The sequence below is a fragment of the Sabethes cyaneus genome, chromosome 2, assembly GCF_943734655.1.
Source record: "Sabethes cyaneus chromosome 2, idSabCyanKW18_F2, whole genome shotgun sequence".
Lineage (NCBI taxonomy): Eukaryota > Metazoa > Arthropoda > Insecta > Diptera > Culicidae > Sabethes > Sabethes cyaneus.
The window spans coordinates 72,267,643-72,290,094 of NC_071354.1; the positions used below are offsets into that span (position 1 = coordinate 72,267,643).

The 22,452-nt window shown below is 39.5% G+C and overlaps 3 protein-coding genes across 3 annotated transcripts in view; 2 read left to right on the top strand and 1 right to left on the bottom strand.

The window, feature by feature from the left end:
* LOC128734788 (zinc transporter ZIP10) overlaps window positions 1-10,720 on the top strand; it is a 28,515-nt gene extending 17,795 nt beyond the window's left edge. Inside the window, exons 3-6 of the mRNA XM_053829133.1 lie at window positions 9,170-9,505; window positions 9,570-9,724; window positions 9,786-10,377; window positions 10,440-10,720. Of these exons, the coding sequence (XP_053685108.1) occupies window positions 9,170-9,505; window positions 9,570-9,724; window positions 9,786-10,377; window positions 10,440-10,711 (1,355 nt within the window). The 3' untranslated portion in view covers window positions 10,712-10,720. The remainder of the gene's footprint in view (window positions 1-9,169; window positions 9,506-9,569; window positions 9,725-9,785; window positions 10,378-10,439) is intronic.
* A 3,693-nt stretch (window positions 10,721-14,413) lies between these two features.
* On the top strand, window positions 14,414-15,302 carry LOC128737296 (cytosolic Fe-S cluster assembly factor NUBP2 homolog). Its single transcript, XM_053831902.1, has 2 exons — window positions 14,414-14,576; window positions 14,634-15,302. Exons 1-2 carry the CDS (start codon window positions 14,466-14,468, stop codon window positions 15,300-15,302), a joined length of 780 nt encoding a protein of 259 aa, XP_053687877.1. The 5' UTR covers window positions 14,414-14,465.
* Window positions 15,303-15,417: 115 nt separating this feature from the next.
* LOC128734081 (probable ATP-dependent RNA helicase DHX35) overlaps window positions 15,418-22,452 on the bottom strand; it is a 33,937-nt gene continuing 26,902 nt past the window's right edge. The window contains exons 3-5 of the mRNA XM_053828081.1: window positions 16,861-17,341; window positions 16,502-16,804; window positions 15,418-16,445 (exon numbers count right to left, since the gene is read on the bottom strand). Of these exons, the coding sequence (XP_053684056.1) occupies window positions 15,418-16,445; window positions 16,502-16,804; window positions 16,861-17,341 (1,812 nt within the window). The remainder of the gene's footprint in view (window positions 16,446-16,501; window positions 16,805-16,860; window positions 17,342-22,452) is intronic.

Below are 22,452 nucleotides of genomic sequence, written 5' to 3' on the forward strand. Positions count from 1 at the left end.
TTCCAAAATTTTAGTTGCCACCCGTTACTTATGGATATTGGTAATTGGTTCTCAAGAAAGCTGAGAATTTTAAGGTTATGTATCAAAAACTGAGGTCTGAAAAAAGTCATTAGAACAAGGAAATACTTAATCAAATTTTTTAAACTGGAAAAAAATACTTGAAACGAATTAAATGATTTTTTGGTTAGTTTTATTTTTACACTAAATTCCATTTTGAGTTCAGAAACACGGATTTAGATTTTAACCTACGCGGCTACGTTTTACTTTATGGGTTCTAATTCAAACGAAAGTGTGTCAACAGTGCTGAAATTAGCTTAATTAGAAGTGTAGTCGTCAGCACGTTTTAAATTAGCATCTTGATCTTGATGATTGAAATGAGTAATCTAGTTAAACGGTTAAACAGGTATGACTGTGTTCGTGTGCAAAATGTGAACTATTGATAACATCAATGTTGGCGAGCTAACTGAAAGTGTCCAGCGAGTTTTCGTACGTGAACCAATATTACGAAAAAATATGAAAGTATAATGTATAATAGACTACACGTTTTACAGGATTTGTATGATTTACTAGGCAAAAATAGAGTATATAAGTGGCATACATAGAGTTCTTTATTTGCAGTATCAGGTTTAAAAAATAGCTTACATTTTTGAATCTAGTCTAGAGCGTCTAGAGCGGATCAAAGCAAAGGGTGGAAAAATATTACAAACAATCGTTAGGTTTCTTGAGGCTCCCTTCAACGATTGCCCAACATTTTTCAATTGGGTGCAGCACCGGTGAGGTTGAAGAGTTTTTGTTCTTGGTGCGACATGCATATTGTTGGCAGTACAGCATTACTGAGCCATTTTCCGTAGTGACAGAAAGAAAGATCTGACCAAAACATCACGGACCAAATATAGAATCTACAGACAAGCGTTTTTTAATATTCTCTTACATATGTATCATGGTATACAGCAGTGATTGCCAAACTGCGGCCCGCGGGCCGCATGTGGCCCTTCGAGATGATTCCTGCGGCCCGCGGACTGCTTTGAAAGATGGTGGATTTATGAGAAAATTTTTTGATGACTTAGGAGTCCCTCAGTTTAGTCGTAATGCCTCGTGCATGTTGTAAATCTGAATGCTTTCCGGTTTGAATCTTGTGGTAATTCCTAGAAAATGGTTTTTGTTGTCGCATAGTTTACATTTTGTTATGCACAGGAAGGGCCTGAGATTATTGCGGCCCGCGGCATTCATGGGCGATCTGATCTGGCCCGTACCCTAGGCGATGTGCCTAGGCCCGCTTATGCCTAGGCACCACTGGTTCACAGTGCCATGTGTCACGAAAAGTTTGCTTTCCACCACCACACGGGTACAAATCACCGGTTGAGACTATTTTATTATTTTATAAACGAATGTAAATAGCGCCTCAAAATTTACTGCCAAAAAAACTTCGTAATGCCACAATTTAAACTGTACTGTACATAAATTGTAAATCTCAGACTATCTTTGTCGCGATCTGAGCTTTTGCAAGTTTCTGAGGAGTTCAATCTTAGATTATTTATTTTGGTAGTTACTTTAACTATGAAACCATGAGTTTTTATTTTTGAGTTATGTAAAAATTTGTGTTTCATTTGTACGGCAGCTCCCCCTTTTAGAGGGAGGAGCCTCAGTAACAATTCCTAGTTTTATTACGTTCGTATAGTGGTTTTCATGACCAAGCCCGCTAATAAAATTATGAGCTCCACCAGAACTTTCTGATGACCGCTATAAAACTGCTTCCTGAACAAGTGCCCCACTCCTCAGAATCTATATATATAAGAGCCTTGTCTGTAGCCAAATCAAGGGGCGCGATATGTATTTTCGTGGTAATAATCGCCCACATTAAGTAAAGACTCAAACCAATCATACCAGATTGCATTCAAGACGAGCAAAAGTAACGTAGTTGCACCTCATAGAGTTGCATAGCGTTAGCGTTACATAGCGTACCTCTCATTTGCTCTCAATTAGACGCGAGGCAACGCGTGCGGTTTACAGCTAGTATTTTCATAACCTCTATAAGAATCAGGTTATAAACTCAAATAGTCGTATCACGCTCATTGAAAGCGGCAATAAAAACGGTTAAGCTGTCGCTGCTTGACAGCCATCGCCATAATTGAATAAAACTTTTCACTTTTCGCTCTGCACAAAAGCTAAATAAGTTCGCCAGCTTTATCAACTTGAACATACATCCGTGAGCAGCAAAGTTAAAGTTTTACTGCCAGATTATTCTGATCGATTTGGTTTAGGTATATAACGACCATAATAAAATATCCCATGGAATTAAATTTTAAGCAATTTCGTTGGTTTGCAGCATGTGCGCATTTAATTTTATCGTGCATATGGATATGATAAGTGGATACAACTAACGCGCTGCTGAAAGTTTGCAATTTTCGAAAACTGGTTGTTTTCACAAAATAAATATAGGGTAAGTAACGAGTTAAGCAGTGTTACCTATTTTAATCAGTTGAACATAAATGATCCGAAAATGCACTTTTTTATTCATATTTTCAAAATCTTTTGATAGGATCATCTTCACAAATCACTTAACCATACATTTGATTCACACAAACACAATTTATTGGGTTTCCGACAAGAAATATGATGAATTAAAAATTGTTGTCCAAAAACGTACATTTTTCAGCTGCTCTTCAGCAATCGCCACCTCGCTACTAACGAATTCATCAAATTTTCAGCACTGATTACAACCACTCTGAAAGTCAAGCACTCAATTGTCACATACCATATTATTCAGTCTCTTTTTTTCTATTATCTAAGGCTTTGTCACTAGCCAAAAGTTTTATTATTTTCTAACAAAACTGAAAACAAATTCTGAATTGACGGAACCTGTTCACCACTAGCAGCAGCTGCAGCACAACTGATGAACTATCGTGTTGCCAAGACACTGCTTCGGTTCTGGAAATAAGAAGTTTAAGTTTGAAATTAACTGAAACCTCCTATGGTGCAAACGTGGTTCAATACTTTCAAGAGAAATGTATGTTCATAATTAAGTTTTCTTTATTAAAAACAACACAAAAGACAGCTTTTTCAATAATTTTCGAAGATTTTCTCAGTGATTTAATAAAGCAACGATGTGTTTCAATGTTATTTGCTTTGACAACACTGTTTTAAAGTTAGACCGTGTGCACTTCTATGTTTGCCTCTTTTGTTCTCCCACCATCCTTATTAACAGCGAGTGAGACGTCAAACTCGCAGTTTCCCATAAGAACTCTAGAGAATGAAAGAGACGACGAATACCGTTTGCCGAACGGTGCGGTGAGTGTATGCCCCGATAAACAATTTAGATAGATGGCATTTTACGCATCTATGCCGATACGCTATGCCGATTACGCATCAGATGCCGATTAGTAGGTCGCGAATAGGAACGCGAACTTACTGAATAGGGGGAAAAGTTCGAGGGATTTTTTAACGGGACGTAAAAAAAATCAGATTTCAGGATTGCTTAAAATAGCACCTTCCGGGTGAAAATGGGTTCGGTGTGTTCAAAATTAGTTCCGCCGCTCCAACTTTTAAAGCGAAAAATCAAAAGTTTAGCTCAACAATAGTGTCTTCCAATGGTAACAGCTTGAAGAACTAAAGATAGCAAGAAGATTGGTATGCTGATATCCCCCACTTAGTAAACCCATCGCTTGTAATAAGGTAAAACAATCAGTGACCCGCTTAGACTGCTTAAAACTAGTTCTTTACCCTAATCAGTTAGCCAATCTCAATTTCTAGCAAAACCATTTTAGTTGCTTCCAATGACAGGAAAACCGTTGATAATAACTTTCTTTTTGCAAAACACTTTACTTTGATGAAGTTTTTGCCTTTCTACTATATGAAAATATAGTATAAAGGTATAGGAATCACTCGAAAAACCGAAAATCGAAAGAAAGCCTAGTGGGACGAATGTCATATACCATTCGACTCAGTTTCGAAAACTGAGCATTTTCTGTGTGTGTGTATGTGTGTGTGTGTGGAACGCTTTTGATTGAGCCAACATTTCTCGGAGATGGCTGGACCGATTTTAATGATCTTAGTGTCAAATGAAAGGTCGAGGTGTCTTATTGTTCGCTATTTAATTTCATATTGATCGGACTTTTAGTTCAAAAGTTATGTATAAAAATATGAAAAATATGGGACTTCATTATCTCATAGGTCTCTTAACCGATTTGAATAAAATTGATTGCATATGAAAGGGGAGTCTTTTAAAACCTTCACTTCAAGATTTCATGACGAATGGGCTTGTGGTTTGAAAGTTACATAAAGAAATGTGAAAAAAATGTATTTAAAACTGCTTTTTGTTGCATATAAGCATTAATTCAATAGGAAACATCCTACAATTTATTATCATTTGAAAGTTACTGTTGAGATCTATAAAACGAAACCAAGTTACTGAAAATCGGACGATTGATTCAAAAGTTATTCAAACTTTAACACTTCAGCGCCGTATATTAAACCGTTAAAATGTATAAAATCGAAATAAATTAATCAAGGGTCGATTGTATTCAACGTATGTGTTATGTATGTGTATGTATGTATGCATGCGTGTATGTATGTATGTATGTATGTATGTATGTTTGTATGTATGTATGTATGTATGAATGAATGTATGTATGTAAGTATGTATGTATGTATGTATGCGTGTATGTGTGTATATGCGATTTGCAATTTTAAAATTTGCATAAAAATTCAAGAAGAGTGAGGAACATTTCAATTGTCATTTTCTTTACTTGCTGTTACTCGCAATCGGACGAGCAAAGCAAAAAGCGAAGAAAAGTATTTGATTTAATCATATAGGTATAGTGGTGTATAGTATTTAAAATACTAATGAGTTGATTTTCCCGAATAAATTTATACCAATTTCAAACAAATTTTGCTCATCAATAGATGCTTTTCCAATCAATAGATGCTAGAGCTTAGAAATTTTGTATGAAAAATAGGAAGAAATACTAATAATTCTGTACAATTTGTTTTCGCTAGTGACACTTTAAAAGATAATATCATATGTCATGTATCATATTTTAAAACATAAATTAATATGGGTCCACTCATTTCAGGAAAAATAACAAGCGCCGAAAATTATGTCGGTCATATGGCCATCCTCAAGCATGTTTATTGCACTGCTTTTGTTTCTTTGATCTCATCGTTTCCTAAAACATCTAAAAGGCAATATCATATAAACGATACGATCAAACTAATGACTATTTTTTCATTAAAGTTTATTCGAAAGAAGCTCTAGTTTCGATTTTCATGCAAAAATAATTACCTGAAAGAGCGCCAACTAAGAAAAAGTCCTATTTCACTTTTTCGTTTTTCATATCTAATGCTCTATTTAGTTATTTTTTCAGATTCAGATATTACCTTTTTTCAGATATAAGAATTTTGAAAAATAAGGAACGGCAGAGGTGGGCACCGCTATTCATCTACCCGCTAACATTTTAGCTAGCGAGTAGCACGTTGATAGGTTTTAAATGTGCTAGCGCTTCTATTACCTTCCGAACTTATCGGAAGCTAATGAAAGCGCTAACAGATTTGAAACCTAGCGAACGCACTACTCGCTGGCTAAAAGGTTAGCGGCTAGCTGATTAGCGGTACCCACCTCTGAGGAACGGATATTTAAAAATATAGTCAAGTTAATTATAGATGTTCCTAGGAAGTTAAAAAATATTTATTGCGGCAGTAGAGGCTAGGTCACACTGCTAGGTGGATTAATTCGGGTTTTTGCGAATTAAAACAGAATATGGCAATATGGCCTCGCATAAAAAAATTATTTCGGTGTTGACCTTCACTATTCTTCATCAGCAATCAATATGTTTGGTCAGGATGTTACCGTGTTAATAGCTTTATAAAAGTAACAGATTTATTGCGGTTCGACAAGCAACTGCGATAAGATCAATTTTGATCAGTGCGCCAATTTGTATTGCTACGCCACACTCATGGTAAGTTTATAAGAGACGTGGTGCAGCCAACAATTTTAAACATGGTAATATAAGCAACCACAATAAATTTGCTTTATTAACAGTTTTGTTATGGTTTTCTAGCTTGCTATAAGTGTGTTTGGACTCGTATCCTCTTGGTATTGCGCAATACCACAATAAAACCAGAGGTACTGATTAATGCCGCAATAAAACCTTTATAAAATTCAAGTTATACTAAGTGGCTTTAGAATTGTTACTTGGGAGGGGTCTCAAACCGCCATGGACAAAATTCCTGTCTCGTAAAACCTTCACATACCAAATTTGGTACCATTTGCTAGATTAGTTTTCGCGTTATGGAGAAAATCTGTGTTTCATTTGTATGAGAGCCTCCCTCTTAGAGAGGAAAGGGATCTCTAACCATCATACGAACCTTCCCGGCTCCAAAAACCCCTGCATACAAATTTTCAGGCAGTAGTTTCCGAGTTTATAAGGTACATACAGTTTACAGACAAGCAGACAGGCAGACAGAAATTTATTTTTATAGGGGAATGTCCCCCGCTGTGAAACCGATTGTGTTTTTTGGTTGTAACTTTTGACAGGATTATCTAATTTCGAATCTTTTTAAAGCATTTGAAATATAGAAGACTTACGTATCTTTATGCTAAGAACAGCATATATTTTGCGTTTGAAACAAAAAAGTTACAGCAAAACTGGAAGACAGAGTATTTTTGATCAAAAAATAAAGTGTCCCCGGTTGTGAAACAATTTTATGGAAAATGCATAAAAGAAATTAAAAATAAAGAAGAAAATAAATAAATATAAAATACTACAATCATTTGTTAACGGAAAACACCTTAAATGCAAAGTTGTAATTTATCAGTTTTTTGATTTAATCAGCCAAATCTGAATTGCTATCAGTGCATGTAAAAATAAGAAGTCTAAGATCTCAAACATACGTATTTTGCTCTCATGTGACTAAAAAGAGTGTTGAAAATGTTTGTGATCTTTAAAGTATTGGATAATTGATTTTCTGGATTTCTCACAACCGGAGAACTTAACTGTTTCACAACCGGGGCGGACGCTAGTTTGTAAAAATTTAAATAAAATATTTTTTGAGCAAATTATTTCACTTAAAATTTGAGGGTCAAAACTAGGGTTATTTGCATTTTACTGCCTTTTCTACTCTATTTGATACCCAAAAAAATCAAACCCAAAACATTCGAAAAACCTTTTTGGGTATTTTTTGAACGCATTTCCTACAAAACATTCTATAAGCTGTATTTCGATAGTTGTTTACTCAAAAGCTAGAATACAAAGAGACTATTCCGATTACTCAAGAACGATGCAACTTAGAGACTATTTTCAAAATAAGTGACGAATGTCAAGCCTCTCCCAAATGTATTGTGAAATAAATGAATGGTCCCTAGATTGCCCCGTTCTTAATATTCTAAAAAACAAACCAAGTAAAAAAGGTACTTGAGTGTACATTGGCCATTTTTCAAAAAAATTAGTGAACATTTGAAAACGGTCCGTAACCAGCTGTTCGGCGAAGCTTCCGTTGGATGTCGGAACTGGAGCGTTGTACGACCATCATGTCAACTATCCGAATGCTTCTCTTGATTCTACTAATCAACTGTTTGCAATTTGTGGCCCTTCAACTATTTTTGTACACCAAGGAAGTCAAATTCCCGAATTGAGCGACACTGACACCCCTATTCTGTATTTCGGTCGAGTTTATGTTTCGATCGAAACTGACATTTCGTTCGAAAAAACAGCGGTTCGAACGAAAGATCTTCATATGAAAAAACAACTCGAACGTAATATTTGCCAATTCGATCGAAATATTTCAACTCGTTCGAAATACAGAATATGGGTGTGAGGCAGATTGGTAGGTTTTGGGTACAAATGGACTCGAATGGTATTCAGGTACATTTGCGTTCTTTAGCGTAATGCGATGATGCTTGATCCAGCCAGAACACGTATTGTCCATCTGCAAATTTATTTCTGCATGAGCATCTGCATGATGTTTTTGTAGAAACGGGATAGGGATCTTAGGATGTGGTAAATAGTCGAAGCAGCGACTTTTTCGCTTTTAAAATGTATTACGGTATACTTTTTGCCGAGATCTTAGTGCAATTCCTAGAAGCGTACAACGCGCTCGCGAAATGCTTTTTGTTTGGACGCCATTTTGAGCAAAACTTGGCAAACAGAAGCAAAACCAAAAATACTGTCAGAAATAGGAGATAGAGAGTTAACGCATACACACTCTCATTTTGCTCTGAGCTTGTTTGTTGCTGTGCATAGGCGCCTCGAGAAAATGCCAAAATTTTAGTTGCCACCCGTTAACTTGGTAGTGCTAGTTTAAGAAACACGTCTAAAATGGTGGGTGGCTCACAGCCGGAGCTGTTTTACCGATTCCTCTGTATAAGATTGCGCCCTTTTGAGTATAAAATATTTCATGCAAATAGCAGTATTTTGATACATTTTATTATTTCCTATACCTTTAGTAAACTGATTACATTTTGTGTCAAGGCCGAAGCAGTGCACTAGAGAGAGAAAAAAACCGAAGCAAAATTTTCAATGAGAGTGCGCTTTTATTAGATGGTTTTGAATACTCAACTGTACTGACATATCATATCAGATACAGATTTTACACACAATGATGTATTCGAAAAACTATGTTGTAACGTTTATTTAAAAAATATTCCAGATTTTCAAAATACTACCTTTCTCGTTCGTATCAATGCTGTTTAATGATAGCGATGCTTCGGTCTTAAACGTTGAATTTCTACTAGAACACCGGATGTTACCGATCAACTCCGTTCACGGTAAAGTTTATACCCAATGTGTCTTTTATCTTTTTTTAATGTATCAGTAGAGGGTATGAGAAGATTATGTTAAGCTGAGACTATTATTTGGTTACACAGAGTTTATTCTGAAGATTATATCAGATATGAATAGGATTTATCGCAGCATCCTATGTCTTGTGACTAGAGCAATAAATTCTACAATGTTGCTTGTTTGATAAGCTGTGCATCAGTTGCAATGCGGGGGCTCGCGTACCATCGCGTACCATACCATGATGTCATTAATATTATACAGTACACTTTTATTACTAAAACGTTGCACAAATTCTATATTTATCGCTCAAATATCCTGAATTACTTACACGATTGTTTTCAGAAGTGATAAGCAACAAAGTATTCACGCGCTCCCAATCTACTCTTTTCGTGCAGATCGTCGAAAATCATGTCTCTCACCGATGTCCATCGTGCATTTAATCCTAGAAGAACCAACCAACACCGCAGAGATTCTAAGCGCAAACTTCAATTACGAAATGGGTTCCTCCAATAGGCACCGTCGATCACTGCCACATAATCACGATCACAATCATGATTCCGATGAACAAGAGCACGAGGTAGAGGAAATACTCGCTGCGAGGATAAAGATAACTCCATCGACGTTCAAGGATCTGTGTCCAGCACTGTTGGCTCAAATCGATCAGAGAGCGTGCCAACAAAAATACCAGCTAGAAAATCAGCCTCTTGTGGAGAAGAAAATCTTTTCTTCCTGTAAGTATTCTTTTGCCAAGACTCACCAGACTTGTCTAATCGTTTGCTTAAATTTGCTTTTCAGCCTGGTTGTATGCAACAGTATGCGTAACAATAATTTCTGTTTGTGGTCTCACGGGAGTTGCGATGGTTCCACTGGCGAAATCGATGGCTTACGACGAAATTTTGCGCTTTTTGGTGGCCCTTGCAGTGGGTACTCTTTGTGGAGATGCTCTGATGGTACAGTTTGTGGTATAGCTTGTAATATTTTATAGTATACCAGAACGTAACTTCTTTTCAGCATTTATTGCCGCATGCTTTAGTTTCACACACTGATCAGGGCAACGAAACGCTGGAAACTACACCAGGCAATCATGAGCATAGCGACGAACCCGTTTGGTTATGTTTTTGTGCATTTTTGAGTGCACTGTTAATGTATATTCTGGAAACGCTACTGCCTTTGCTAAGATCTGACGGAAATGGTGGCCACCACCACGGTCACTCACATGCAAAAGTAGCTCCCGTTGCGTCACACGAACCACATCAATCGCGGAGAAACACGAACATCACCGAAGATATTGAAATGGATTTACAGGATAGCAAAAGAAAAGAGCTTAACACTATGCTAGAGAAGGAAAAATCGAACAGAAAACCACTAAGTCCGGTGGCATTTATGGTCATTCTTGGCGATGGACTGCACAATATTACCGATGGGCTGGCAATAGGAGCTGCTTTTGCTGCCGATCCTGTTACCGGAATGGCGACTTCATTCGCTATCCTGTGTCACGAGCTACCGCACGAGTTGGGAGATTTTGCGCTGTTGCTGCAAACGGGCGTTAGTATCCGACGAGCAATGGCGCTGAATATAGTTTCTTCGATTTTAAGCTTTGCAGGTAAACTAAACAATCCATTTTCAATTTAGAAAATTTAAGTTAAGCATTTACATTCGTTTCAGGCATGTTGATCGGTTTGCTGGTAACCGGGTTGCATGCATCTGTTGTTCGATGGATATACGCTGGAACGGCGGGAACGTTCCTGTATATCGCGTTAGCAGATTTAGTGCCGGAAATGAACCGAATCGATGCCATTGATGGAGCGTCACAAGCGAAACAGGTTACCAGGAGGCTGCGAATAGTATGTTCGCAAATATGCGGTATATTTTTAGGGGGAATGATCATGCTGGCTATTGCCCTCAATGAGGATCATTTGCGATTGTTGTTTGAATAAATTGTTAACGTTATTAAATTGCTGTTTTCAATCGTATGCACATTGAATGTCATATCACGTTAGCACTAGTATGAACCACCTTATAAATACGTGGATGGTACAAATAACGAATAATTTTTAAGAAAACAACCCTTATTCGATATAACCTCTTATGCCCAATCACATTGTGGTCTGTTGCTTAAAAGACAGAACAGACAGAATCGAATCGTGACAGATGGCAAAAAATGCATCCACTACGGTAATCCCTGACCTGCTATATATAATGAATGCCATGGACGTATTTCCACATCGACGACTACATAGACGGTATACTCGCGTCAGCGGTGGAATTCAGCTTAACAGTGACAAATTCGGCCACTTGGATTTCGGCAATTTGTTGTTCGGGCATTCGGTATCAATTCGATGAGTCGAGGCGAGGGAAAACTAACAAGAGTTGGTAAACCTACATTCAAATTAATTCTCAAGTCCTTTCTACATGAAAAATCACGTAAATTTCGCCACAGGGAGCTACGTGATTTTTACTTGATCATTATCGGAAAAATTCTAACGGTATCCTCATACAATCCACTTGACCACTTTATTCTCTGCTGGTAACGAACAGGGCCCATAGAATGGAAGCTTGCGCCCGGTACTACAGACTTTCAAACTTTGTGGTTGGTGACAGTGTGCAGCATTATCGCCTACAATGGTGGAGCCCACCAACGAACATTTTTGTTGTAAAACAGGTTATTAGGGGCCTCTACCTCTTACCCAATAATTAGCTGTACAACAGTTGAATAAGTTTCTATTCAACTAAAAATTGGAAAGTCTCTTTCATCGAAAGAAACAGCATTAGGCGCGCTTCTCGACATCAAAGGGGCCTTCGATAATGCTTCTTATTTATCAATGGCAAATGCGATGACGAAAAGACAGTTTGATAACTGTATAGTCGAATGGATCCATCATATGCTCACACATAGGCAAATCACCTCGGAGCTAGGAGGGCTGTCAACAGCGGTGACTGCAACCAAAGGTTGCCCAAAAGAAGGGGTTCTTTCACCCCTGCTTTGGTCATTAGTAGTTGATGATCTTCTGGGAAGCTTAGAGGTAATAGGTTTCGAAACTGTGGGTTTTGCTGATGATTTAGTCATTATGGTTCGTGGAAAATTCGACGACGTGATATCGGATAGAATGCAAAGGGCCTTAAACCTCACACTATCTTGGTGCAGTAAAGAAGGCCTAGGCATTAATCCTTCAAAAACAACAATTATAACTCCAGCACAAAGAAATGTTGATAAAGGTACATGGATATTTTTTTATGCGTTTGGCAAACTATTTCTGGAGGGCGCTACGGACAGATTTTACACACAAAAAATCGATTACATCCTTCGAGGCTGTTAATCTGTTCTCTGTGATGCTAATAGGACGCAGACTGCAGTATCTCAAAAATGGCCTACTAGAGCCTAGGGAGATCTGGTTTGCGTCGCCGATCAGGATTACAAGGTTTATAAACCAAGTCATCCCTGATTGGCACCTGTCTCGCTCCAGCTACCAGCCTACCACTTCCTCAATAAGTGATAGGTAAGCCTGAAGCGTACAGCGGGGCATACCACAATAGTTTAAAATAATGGACGCAGTGGTAAGAGTACCCAACAGAAGATGGGGAAAAATGTTTGTTGAGCGCTAATACGAATACTTACGATAACGGGCAGTGTTACTTCAACTTCAACTTCTGATGATCAGAAGTGTCGCTAACCGGAGGTTAGACACGAAAGTGTCAGATTGCTGCTGCTCTTCTGGAAACTTCTTCGGTCCCTGTCGATCAAAGCATTCGATGGCTGCACAAGATCAACCTGTTTTCTCTCTTTTCCATTCTAAACCAAAACTTTTACCGCTGATCAAACTGTTACTTGTGCTGAAAGACCGGATGACGGTGCGACGAAAATAATTTTCTCCATCGGCACCAGGAACGAGTGAGCCCAACTTAGAAGATAGTTCGACCAGGTAGGAAGCGACTTGCGACATTTGAGACGTCTGGGAAATTGGCGACGAGTAGCTACTGAACCAGTCCAGTTCCTTGCTGACGGCAACGATGGCGTTGACGAAGGACCATATTGACTGGATTATTTCCAGGAAGTATATCTTTCATTTCTAGGAAGATTCAGTTGGAAAAAATGAAGTTGAAGGGAGTTGTGTCCTTCATTCCCACATACCCGGCGTACCTTCTCGATTGCCCAAATTTATTCGTTCAAAAATCATGCTTAGGTGCCGTTCAAATATTACGTAACGCATCAGGGGGTGGGGGTATGTTGAGTTTCTGTTATAAATTGTTACGCAATTTTTTGGGGGAGGGGGCTTTGAACGATAGTGTTACGCGTAACTTCATCAAAAAAAGATCTATTTAGACAAAATATATAAAATTACCTAAAAACTAATTACCCGACATTTGTGAGCTAAATTGCAATAAGCTACTGTGTCGCAATCATCGGCAGAGCGATCGAACATACGTAGAGCTGTGAAAGTTACGCGTTACGGGTATGGGTGGGGGTGTAAGAAATTGTTACAAATTGTTACAGGAGGGTGGGGGGCTCATGAAAATGGCGTTTTTGGCGTTACATAATATTTGAACGGCTCCTTATGTAATTCATTGCACTTTACTACACTCTTAAATGATTCTACCTGTAAATAGGTCGGATTTAGTTAAAGCTAGGTTGAAACTACTCAAAATGCCCTTAAAGTGTACAAACTCAAACTTTGGGTAAAAATTTCAACCAATTTTGGCTACTTGTTACCGATAATTTAATTATTCTCTATGACAAATAACGCACTTTTGAGTTCCTACTACCAATTTTTTGGGGGAAAAACTACTCAAAATCTGAGTTTGTACACTTTAAGCCAATTTTGAGTAGTTTCAACCTAGCTTTAATTAAATCCGACCTATTTACAGGTAGAATCATTTAAGTGTGTATGGCAGATCTTATAACCGTACACAGAGATACCAGAAGTGAAGACATGTCTTCATTTTGAAGACATTTTTGTTACAAAGAAGACTTTTATTTTGAAATGAAATTATTAATTTGAAGACATGTCTTCACCATGCAATTCAAATGGGAAAAAACCTGGAAAGCTGGAAGAAGACAAATGAAGACATTTTTCTTGATTTGTGAAGACTTTTCAAAAAATCACCTGGCATCCCTGACCGTAAGTAAGAACTTATACGGGGTGAAGCGGCTGTCAAATTCATACATTGTCGACATAGGTACCAAAATGTTAATTTTGACAGGAACCAAAAACTTTGCTGGGAATTCCCCTTTACCGAGGATCATTTGAAAGTTGCTCTATTCACTCCTACATGAGAAAGAGATAGCAACACACCATGCCCTTGGTAAGAACGACAAGAGCCGTAAGAAATCTAGATAGAATTAACAAAAGGGCGAATGTCGCAAATGTAAACAAAACGGGTGAGAGTTACTTTTTGCTGGACCAGCATAGGAAAATCAACCCTCACTCGGTTTGTTTACGCTTGCGACATTCGCCCTTTTGTTAATACTATCTTCAAATGATCAGTTGCTAGTCTTTTATATTTAGCGCTGTGGTAATTTCAATCAGCACTCATATTCACCACGCGTAACGCATAGCATATCGTTACGTTTCGCGTCGCGTCACAGTTCTCACGGTGTTGTTTATTATTTTTATAAGTTGTAATCAGCTGTTTATGCCGTAATTTGGTTTTTAGTTTATTTTTCGGAACATTTGTTTTACATGGTATTTTATAATGCTGGACAAAGTGAAACATATAATCCTTGTTCTCTCCGGAAAAGGCGGTGTCGGAAAGTCTACAGTGAGTACGCAGCTCGCGTTAACCTTATCGGAATCCGGTTATAAGGTGAGTCATTTGAATTAGCAAAATTTAGCATGTTTTTTAATCAACACTTTCGTTTAGGTTGGCTTATTAGACATTGACCTGTGCGGTCCCAGCATTCCATTCTTACTAGGACTAGAAGATCACGATGTTCACCAATGCGAAGAAGGATGGGTACCGGTTTATACCAGTGCCGAACAGAAACTGGCCGTAATGTCGATTGGGTTTCTGCTGAAGAACCGAACCGAAGCCGTTATTTGGCGAGGACCCAAGAAGACTGCAATGATCAAACAGTTTTTAGAGGACGTCGCTTGGGATGAGTTAGATTATCTCATTATTGATACTCCTCCGGGCACTTCGGACGAACACATCACGGTCATGGAAAACTTAAAGGGAGTAAACGCAGATGGTGCAATTATTGTGACAACGCCTCAGGAAATGGCGCTAGAAGACGTCCGGAAAGAGGTAACTTTCTGTAAGAAAACTGGGATACCGATTATTGGGATTGTGGAGAATATGAGCGGGTTTGTGTGTCCCAATTGTGCCGAGTGTACAAATATATTCTCTTCGGGAGGTGGATTAGCGCTAGCAGAACTGGCAAAAGTGCCTCACCTGGGGACACTGCCGATTGATCCACGCGTTGGTGGATTAGGTGGTACGGGAAAGGCATGCGTAAATGAATTACCAGATTGTACCACGTCACACGTGCTGAGAGACATTGTTAAGGTTTTAACAGAAGAAAAGCAATAAAAGTTAATGTTAATTTGGAATTAATTATTATATTCGAAACTTCCACCATCCAAACTGGTCATCGAATTAAAATACAAGAAATTATTTGGCTTTCAAACTCCAAGTATATTAAGGCTTAGAAAATATCTCTTCCGACCGTAACTTTATGGTAATAGTGAGGTGCCAGTTCTGTGAGCCATTCTTGCTTAATAACTGTGATATCCTTCATAAACAATTTGGTAGTATGCAACAGTTCACAAAATACAACCCATTGTGGCTGTTCTACGGTATACAAAGCCGAAAGTGGATGAATCGAAAGCTCTGTGTCACCTCGTACCGTTTTGTAAACTCCAGAGTGATGCAAATAAGCAGCATATGGAAAAAATCCTGACACAATGCAGCGGCATATAGTTTCCACATTGTCACCACAAGAAAGCAGTGGTATGTTTAATTCTCGTTCCAGCATGTTGCAAAGTTGGGTTTTGATTTCATGTGCGCGTTTCAAATTCCGATAAATCAAAAAATTTCGTCCACAGAATTCTTTCGTGCGATCATTTTCAACAAAAGCTGTATACACATTCAGAAGTGTGATCAGATCTCCTTCAGCAACTTCAAAATTACGCTTTGCAACACGGGCTCGTATAGATGCCTGGCCGCTCACTGGTTTCGAGAAAACTGATTGAACTTGCAGCATGGCTATTATAATAAGAATTTCCTCTGAGCATCCCATCTCGCCGGCGTTGTACAACATTTTAGCCAACATTGGATTAATAGGCATTTCTGCTAGGAAGTAACCAACCGGGGACGTTAGTTTTCCATCGGAGTCGAGTGCATCCAGAGCGAACAAAGTCTCCAGTGAAGCCAGCAGATTCTTAGCCGGCGGAGGTGAAGGAAACGTGAACCGCAAGATATTATCAATTCCTAATGCTTTTAGAAATAGAACCGTACTGCAGAGATCGGTTCGGCGCATTTCCGGTGGAGTATAATCAGGTAGTTTATCCCATTCTTCTTCGGTATAGAGACGGTACACTTTCCCGCTGCGAATTCTTCCAGCTCGACCAGCTCGCTGTTCCGCGGCTGCTTTGCTAGTCGGTACTGTTACCAAACTGTTAGTGGTGCTCTCGGCTGAATACCAGTTCAACTTTACAAATCCGCAATCAATTACTGAAATTAGTTGATATTAGAATTTCTTTATAGATTCAAGTTGCAAGCCGGCTTACCATAAACAATTCCTGGAATTGTCACGGAAGTCTCCGCTATGTTTGTAGCTAAAATGACTTTCCGAACTCCCTTAGGGGCGTTGAAAAAAACTTTCAACTGATCCGTGTTGGATAACGTTCCGTACATGGGAAGTATTGTCAAGTCATCTTTCCCACTAGCCTCCTTATGCTCACGCAAAAGATCGAGTGCCTTTAACACTTCTTCCTGCCCCGTCAAGAACGCAAGAATGTCCCCCGGTTTCTCACTACGATGGATTTTCATTACCGTTTCCACTGTTCCCTTCACGTAGTCTGGACAAGGTTCTGAAAGTGTAGTCAAAATTATTATATCTTTTTGAGCCTAACGATCAAAACCTTACCTTGCAAATAAAACACCTCATAGGGATACATGCGACCTTCCACGGAAAGTATGACCGAGGTGTCCTTCTCGTCTTTCTTTTTCTTCAAGTTGAAAAATTCCTGGAAGAGTTCCGCATCAACCGTAGCGGATGAAATGATGACCTTCAGGGCACTCCTTCTACGAATGATTTTCTTCAGCAACCCTACCACAGTATCGGTGAGAACGCTTCTCTCGTGTGCTTCGTCCACGATAATGACGCTGTACTGGGTGAGCAACGGATCGGCCAGCATTTCCCGCAGTAGAATCCCCTCGGTCATGTACTTAATTTTGGTGCTCTCCACGTTGCATTTCGACACAAAACGTATCGAAACGCCTACCGTATCGCCGGTAAGCTCTCCCCGTTCCGAAGCCACCCGATCGGCCAGCGTGATGGCCGAGATTCGGCGCGGCTCGGTGATGCCAATTAGACCCTTCGTGTGCCATCCGAATTCGTACAGGTACTGTAGATCAAAAGTGATGTAAAAAAGTTTATTTGCGGTTAGTAAAAATTCTATTTTGAAGAGTAAAAGGACATGCTAACTCTAGTAGTCTTATTGGGTTGCATGGTACAATTAAAATATATTATAAAGTCATAATTATTCAAGTCATAGCTCAGTGGACGTTCTACTAATGAGTTGACAGCATTCTAACGCCGGAAATACAAAAAATACAGCCAAATTTTATTCAGCAAAATTAGTGATAATAACTAGTTCTACGAAGGCCCTATGTCCTATGCTTGTTCGACTGAGACGGTACTGTTAAATGAGTCAAAGTAATCGTACTATCCCTGGGGCAAAATGCTGGATCGCGTAATGGATTGGAAAGCGACCAACGAAAGGATGTGCATGTTGAGGATAAAAGATTTTCTCAACTACTTACACCACCATAAAATTATAATTCATGGTCTATCATTTTGAAATCGAAAATATTACAGACTTTGTTGAATCGCTATGATATAAATCTAAAAGTATATAAAAGAAAGAGTTTGCACTATGTCTCCAACTGCGGAGGGAATCCTAGCTGAAAACAACGTTACTCATATGCTGGTAGGCTTCGCGGCTCACGTCTAAGTATCTAAGATTGTTCTTGCAAGTTAGAATCCTCAAACTGGATTCTAACTGGATTGTGCTCAATCTACGGTGAAGGTTACTAGATAGTTCTTCACGTAAAAGCTGCTCTTTCAGTGTGTTTTTTTTATTATCCTGTACTGAAAGGCTGATCTTAGTATCCACGTCTTATTATACGCACTTCATATTGCTTTTCATATTTGGTTCTTGACGGTTATTTCTTCCAGAAGTCTAGAAACCACACTTGTCCCCTCCGCGAACCAGCTCAGCAGGCTGTATCTCTGAGGTATCATACTTTCGTGGATTTAAATTTCGTGGATAAAGTGCTGTCCCAAATCATTTTCCGCCGTCTATCAACAATTGCGAATAGATTTGTGGGATAGAAGCCGGCTTCGTCGAAGGTCGGTCTACAGCGGATCAAATATTTACACTGCGGCAAATCCTCCAAAAGGGCCGTGAATACAGAGTTCCCACGCATCATTTATTCGTTGACTACAAAGCCGCATATGATACCATCGACCGGAAAGAGCTATGGAAAATCATGGACGAGAACAGCTTCCCCAGGAAGCTCATCAAACTGATTAAATCTACGATGGATGGTACACAGTGCTGTGTTCGGATTTCAGGTGGATTGCCAAGTTCATTCGAATCACACAGAGGGCTTCGTCAATGTGATGGTCTTTCATGCCTGCTGTTCAACATAGCGCTACAAGGTGTTATGAACCGAGCGGATATCAACACGCGGGGCACGATATTCAACAAATCTAGTCAATTCGTCTGCTTTGCCGATGACATGGATATTATCGGCAGAACATCTGTGGCGGTGGCTGAACAGTACACCAGACTAAAGCGCGAAGCAGAAAAGATTGGGTTAAAGGTAAATACGTCTAAAACAAAGTACATGCTGGCCAGCGGAACCTAGGCCGAACGACACCGCTTGGGCAGTAGTATATTGATCGACAGCGATGAGTTTGAGGTAGTCGATGAATTTGTCTGCCTTGGCTGACTGGTAACGGCGGACAATGATACCAGCCGTGAGATTCGGAGGCGTATTATCAGTGGAAGTCGTGCTTACTATGGGCTCCACAAGCAATTGCGGTCGAGCAGACTAAGTCCCCGTACAAAATGCACCCTGTATAAGACGCTTATTAGACCGGTTGTTCTCTACGGGCATGAAACATGGACAATGCTCGAGGATGACCTGCGAGTGCTCGGAGTCTTCGAACGACGAGTGCTAAGAACGATCTTCGGCAGCGTACAGGAAAACGGAGTGTGGAGCCGGAGGATGAACAATGAACTCGCACAGCTCTATGGCGAACCCAGTATCCAGAAGGACGGATACGTTGGGCAGGGCATGTTGCAAGAATGCCGGACAACTACCCTGCAAAGATGGTGTTCGCCTCAAATCCGGTAGGAACAAGACGACCAGGAGCGCAGCGAGCAAGATGGTTAGACCAGGTGGAGCGAGATCTGGCGGAGAGTACTCGGTGTCCGAGGAACTGGAGAGCGGTAGCCCTCAACCGAGTTACATGGAGAAACTTTGTTCAACTGGCTTTGTCTTAGGACGGCAAGCCACCTAAGTAACTAAGTAAGTAACTTTCGTGGATTTCAGAGCAGTACAGTATACAGTCATACAGGGCATACGACACAGTCAAGCGTGAACAGTTATGGCAGATAATGAACGAGAACGGTTTACCGGACAATAGGGTGTTTGCAGAGTGCATATGTATGTATTGGAGAGCTGTTGGGCAGGCAAAAGTGACAGCTCCATATAAACTATACGGGCTGGGAAGGGCGAGATTTTTTAAATAATTTAATTTCTTAATTTAAAACAGAAATTACGGTTTGCGTTATATGTATAGCAAGGTAATATATCTGTTTACTAAATAACAACTCTATTTTCAACAAACAAGCTAAAACGCGGTAGAAATTATCAAAAATGTAACTATTAACTATGTAAGCGGGTTAAAACTGAACAAATATCAATAGCCAGCGATTACATTCGGACAAGAAAACAATAAATTATATTAAAATCAATGCTACATTCACTTATTTTGAACTTGGGCTATGCAGCATGCTGCGTCCGAAAGCCGTATTTTTGGGTTGCCGATTTAAGACTAACACACTAAAATATTAGTTGCTAAATGTTAATATGTATACCAGGATACATTTCTTGGTTGATTTAAACATTAATTGTTTTGAATGGATAAATAGATTCAGAAAAAATGATCATTTTATCCAACGCGTTTTTGCTGCATCGAATAGGAAAAGATGTAATGTGTGCCTAACAGACGTCTTGCATGTGTGTGTAGCAACAGCCCTATCTGACGGGACTGATCAAAGCAATCCTAATCCAAAGCGAGTGATATGCTACGTAAGCGTTTCGGGGACACTCTCGAATCCCTTTGAATCACGCAGGCGGTTGCGGCAAGAAGGTGGGTTGTCCTGCATGTTATTCAACAAGATTTGAGGAACAAACATCTTTGCTGAACAATTGCTTATTAAGTGCTTTATTCCTAGACATTGGCTATACAAGAGTTCTACTGTTCAAATAAAATGTTTGTTGGGCAAGGATTAAAGGCGTGGTCGAGCGAGCGCGCATCGATACGAGACGAACGATCGCCAGCAAAAATAGCTAACTCTTAGCCTTCGCAGACGACCTCGACATCATTACTAGAATCTTTGGGACGGCGTAGATAATCTGCACCAGACTCAAAACGGAGGCAAGGATGATAGGGTTACAAATCTTTGCGTCAAAAACCAAATATATGGTAGGAAGAGGTTGCAAATAAAACAAAATTTACCTCCCACCCAGGGTTGCCACATGCAGAGATTGTTCTGTGTAGATATTTGAAAGAATCGCCTGTACAGAATCTGTATGCGTAGAATGCAGATTTTCGCCAATTACACAGATTAAACAGATTTTTGATCTACGTTCTTTAATAATCTAAGTTCCCACGGACAGTGACTATTGACGGCGATGAAACGAAGGTGATTGATGAGTTCGTATATTTGGGATTCCTGGTCACCGCCGATAATAATACGAGTAAGGAGATTCAACGACGCATTGAAACTGGAATTAGAGCCTACTACTTCTCCGCAAAAAGCTTCGTTCAAATCAGCATACGCCGCCGCACAAAGCTGACAATATACAAACGGATGACATACGTGCACTTGCTGTATTTGAAAGAAAGGTATTGCGGACTATTTTCGGAGAAATACAGACGGAAAGCTGAGAACTGCGCAGGTGTATGCACAACGAGCTGCAGGCATAACTTGGAGAGATTCCCATCGTACACCTGGAGAAAGTTAGAAGACTACGGTGGGCCGGCTACGTCGCAAGACTGCCGGACGACTGTGCAGTGATCCTTTCTTATCAAGTACTCCACCGACACCAAGAATAGAGGGATCCAACGTGCTAGATGACTCGACCAGTTTGAAGCCGACATGCGTGTGTCGAGACACTCAACGAATTGGCGGCGAATAGCCCAGGACCGAGTATAATGGAGAGGAATTCTTGATGCGTCAAGAAGAAGAAAGTATAAATTTGCGTAACAAACTGCTGAACCATTTCAAACTGAAGTTTTTGGAGCGTATTAGTAGAACACGAAAGCTGAAATTTAATAAACAGACATTGATGAAGCCTGCAAGCCGTAGGCGAAATACGTACCTGTTGCGAATGAATACAGGGTAAGTTAACCTATAGTGGACCTTTTACCTATAATGGACCTCGGATACAATTTCGGCGTTTATTAGCTTGTGCTTCTTATTTCCGAGGATATAGGGTATAACTACCAGTAGTAGATACTTTTAGTGCTCGAGTTGACTTATATGGATTATTTTAAACTGGCATTACAGAATACTCAACCAATAGCACTTTCAATATCAGTAACATTCGATTAAGCTAACAAAAATATCAACTTATGTTGCAAATCACAAATTTACGAAAACAGATTGGAATGTCCATTTCCCTTTAATGGACGCTTTGGGGTTTACAACAGGATAACGACCGGGTCCATTATAGGAATTCATGTGTGTTTCTTATGAAGAGGGTCCACTAATGGCGAGATGTTTATGCGTTGGTATCCTTTATAATGGACCCTTGCTTGTGAAAATGTCTAAATTACGGCTTAAGTAAACGACTACAACTAAATGTTATAAACTAAAATGTGTGGCATATTTAATTCTTCCTGTTCCTTGTTATTTATCCTCAGAAATAAGAGATACAAACTAATAAACGCTGAAATTGTACCCGAGAGTCCACCATAGGGAGAGGGTCCACTATTGGTAGATATGCCCTATGACATGAAACAGAAAGTACTAAACATATTACATAGTTCAGTTTAGAAAATTTTAGCTGAATTTAATGATTAATGTCATAAAGTCGACATTTTCAACAAGTTAGGGTCCATTTTATGGTTCACAATGGGGGGCTCCGTAGCCGCAAGGTTACCGAGTCTGCTTTGACAAGCGAGTGGTCGTGGGTTCGAATCTTAGTAGAATCA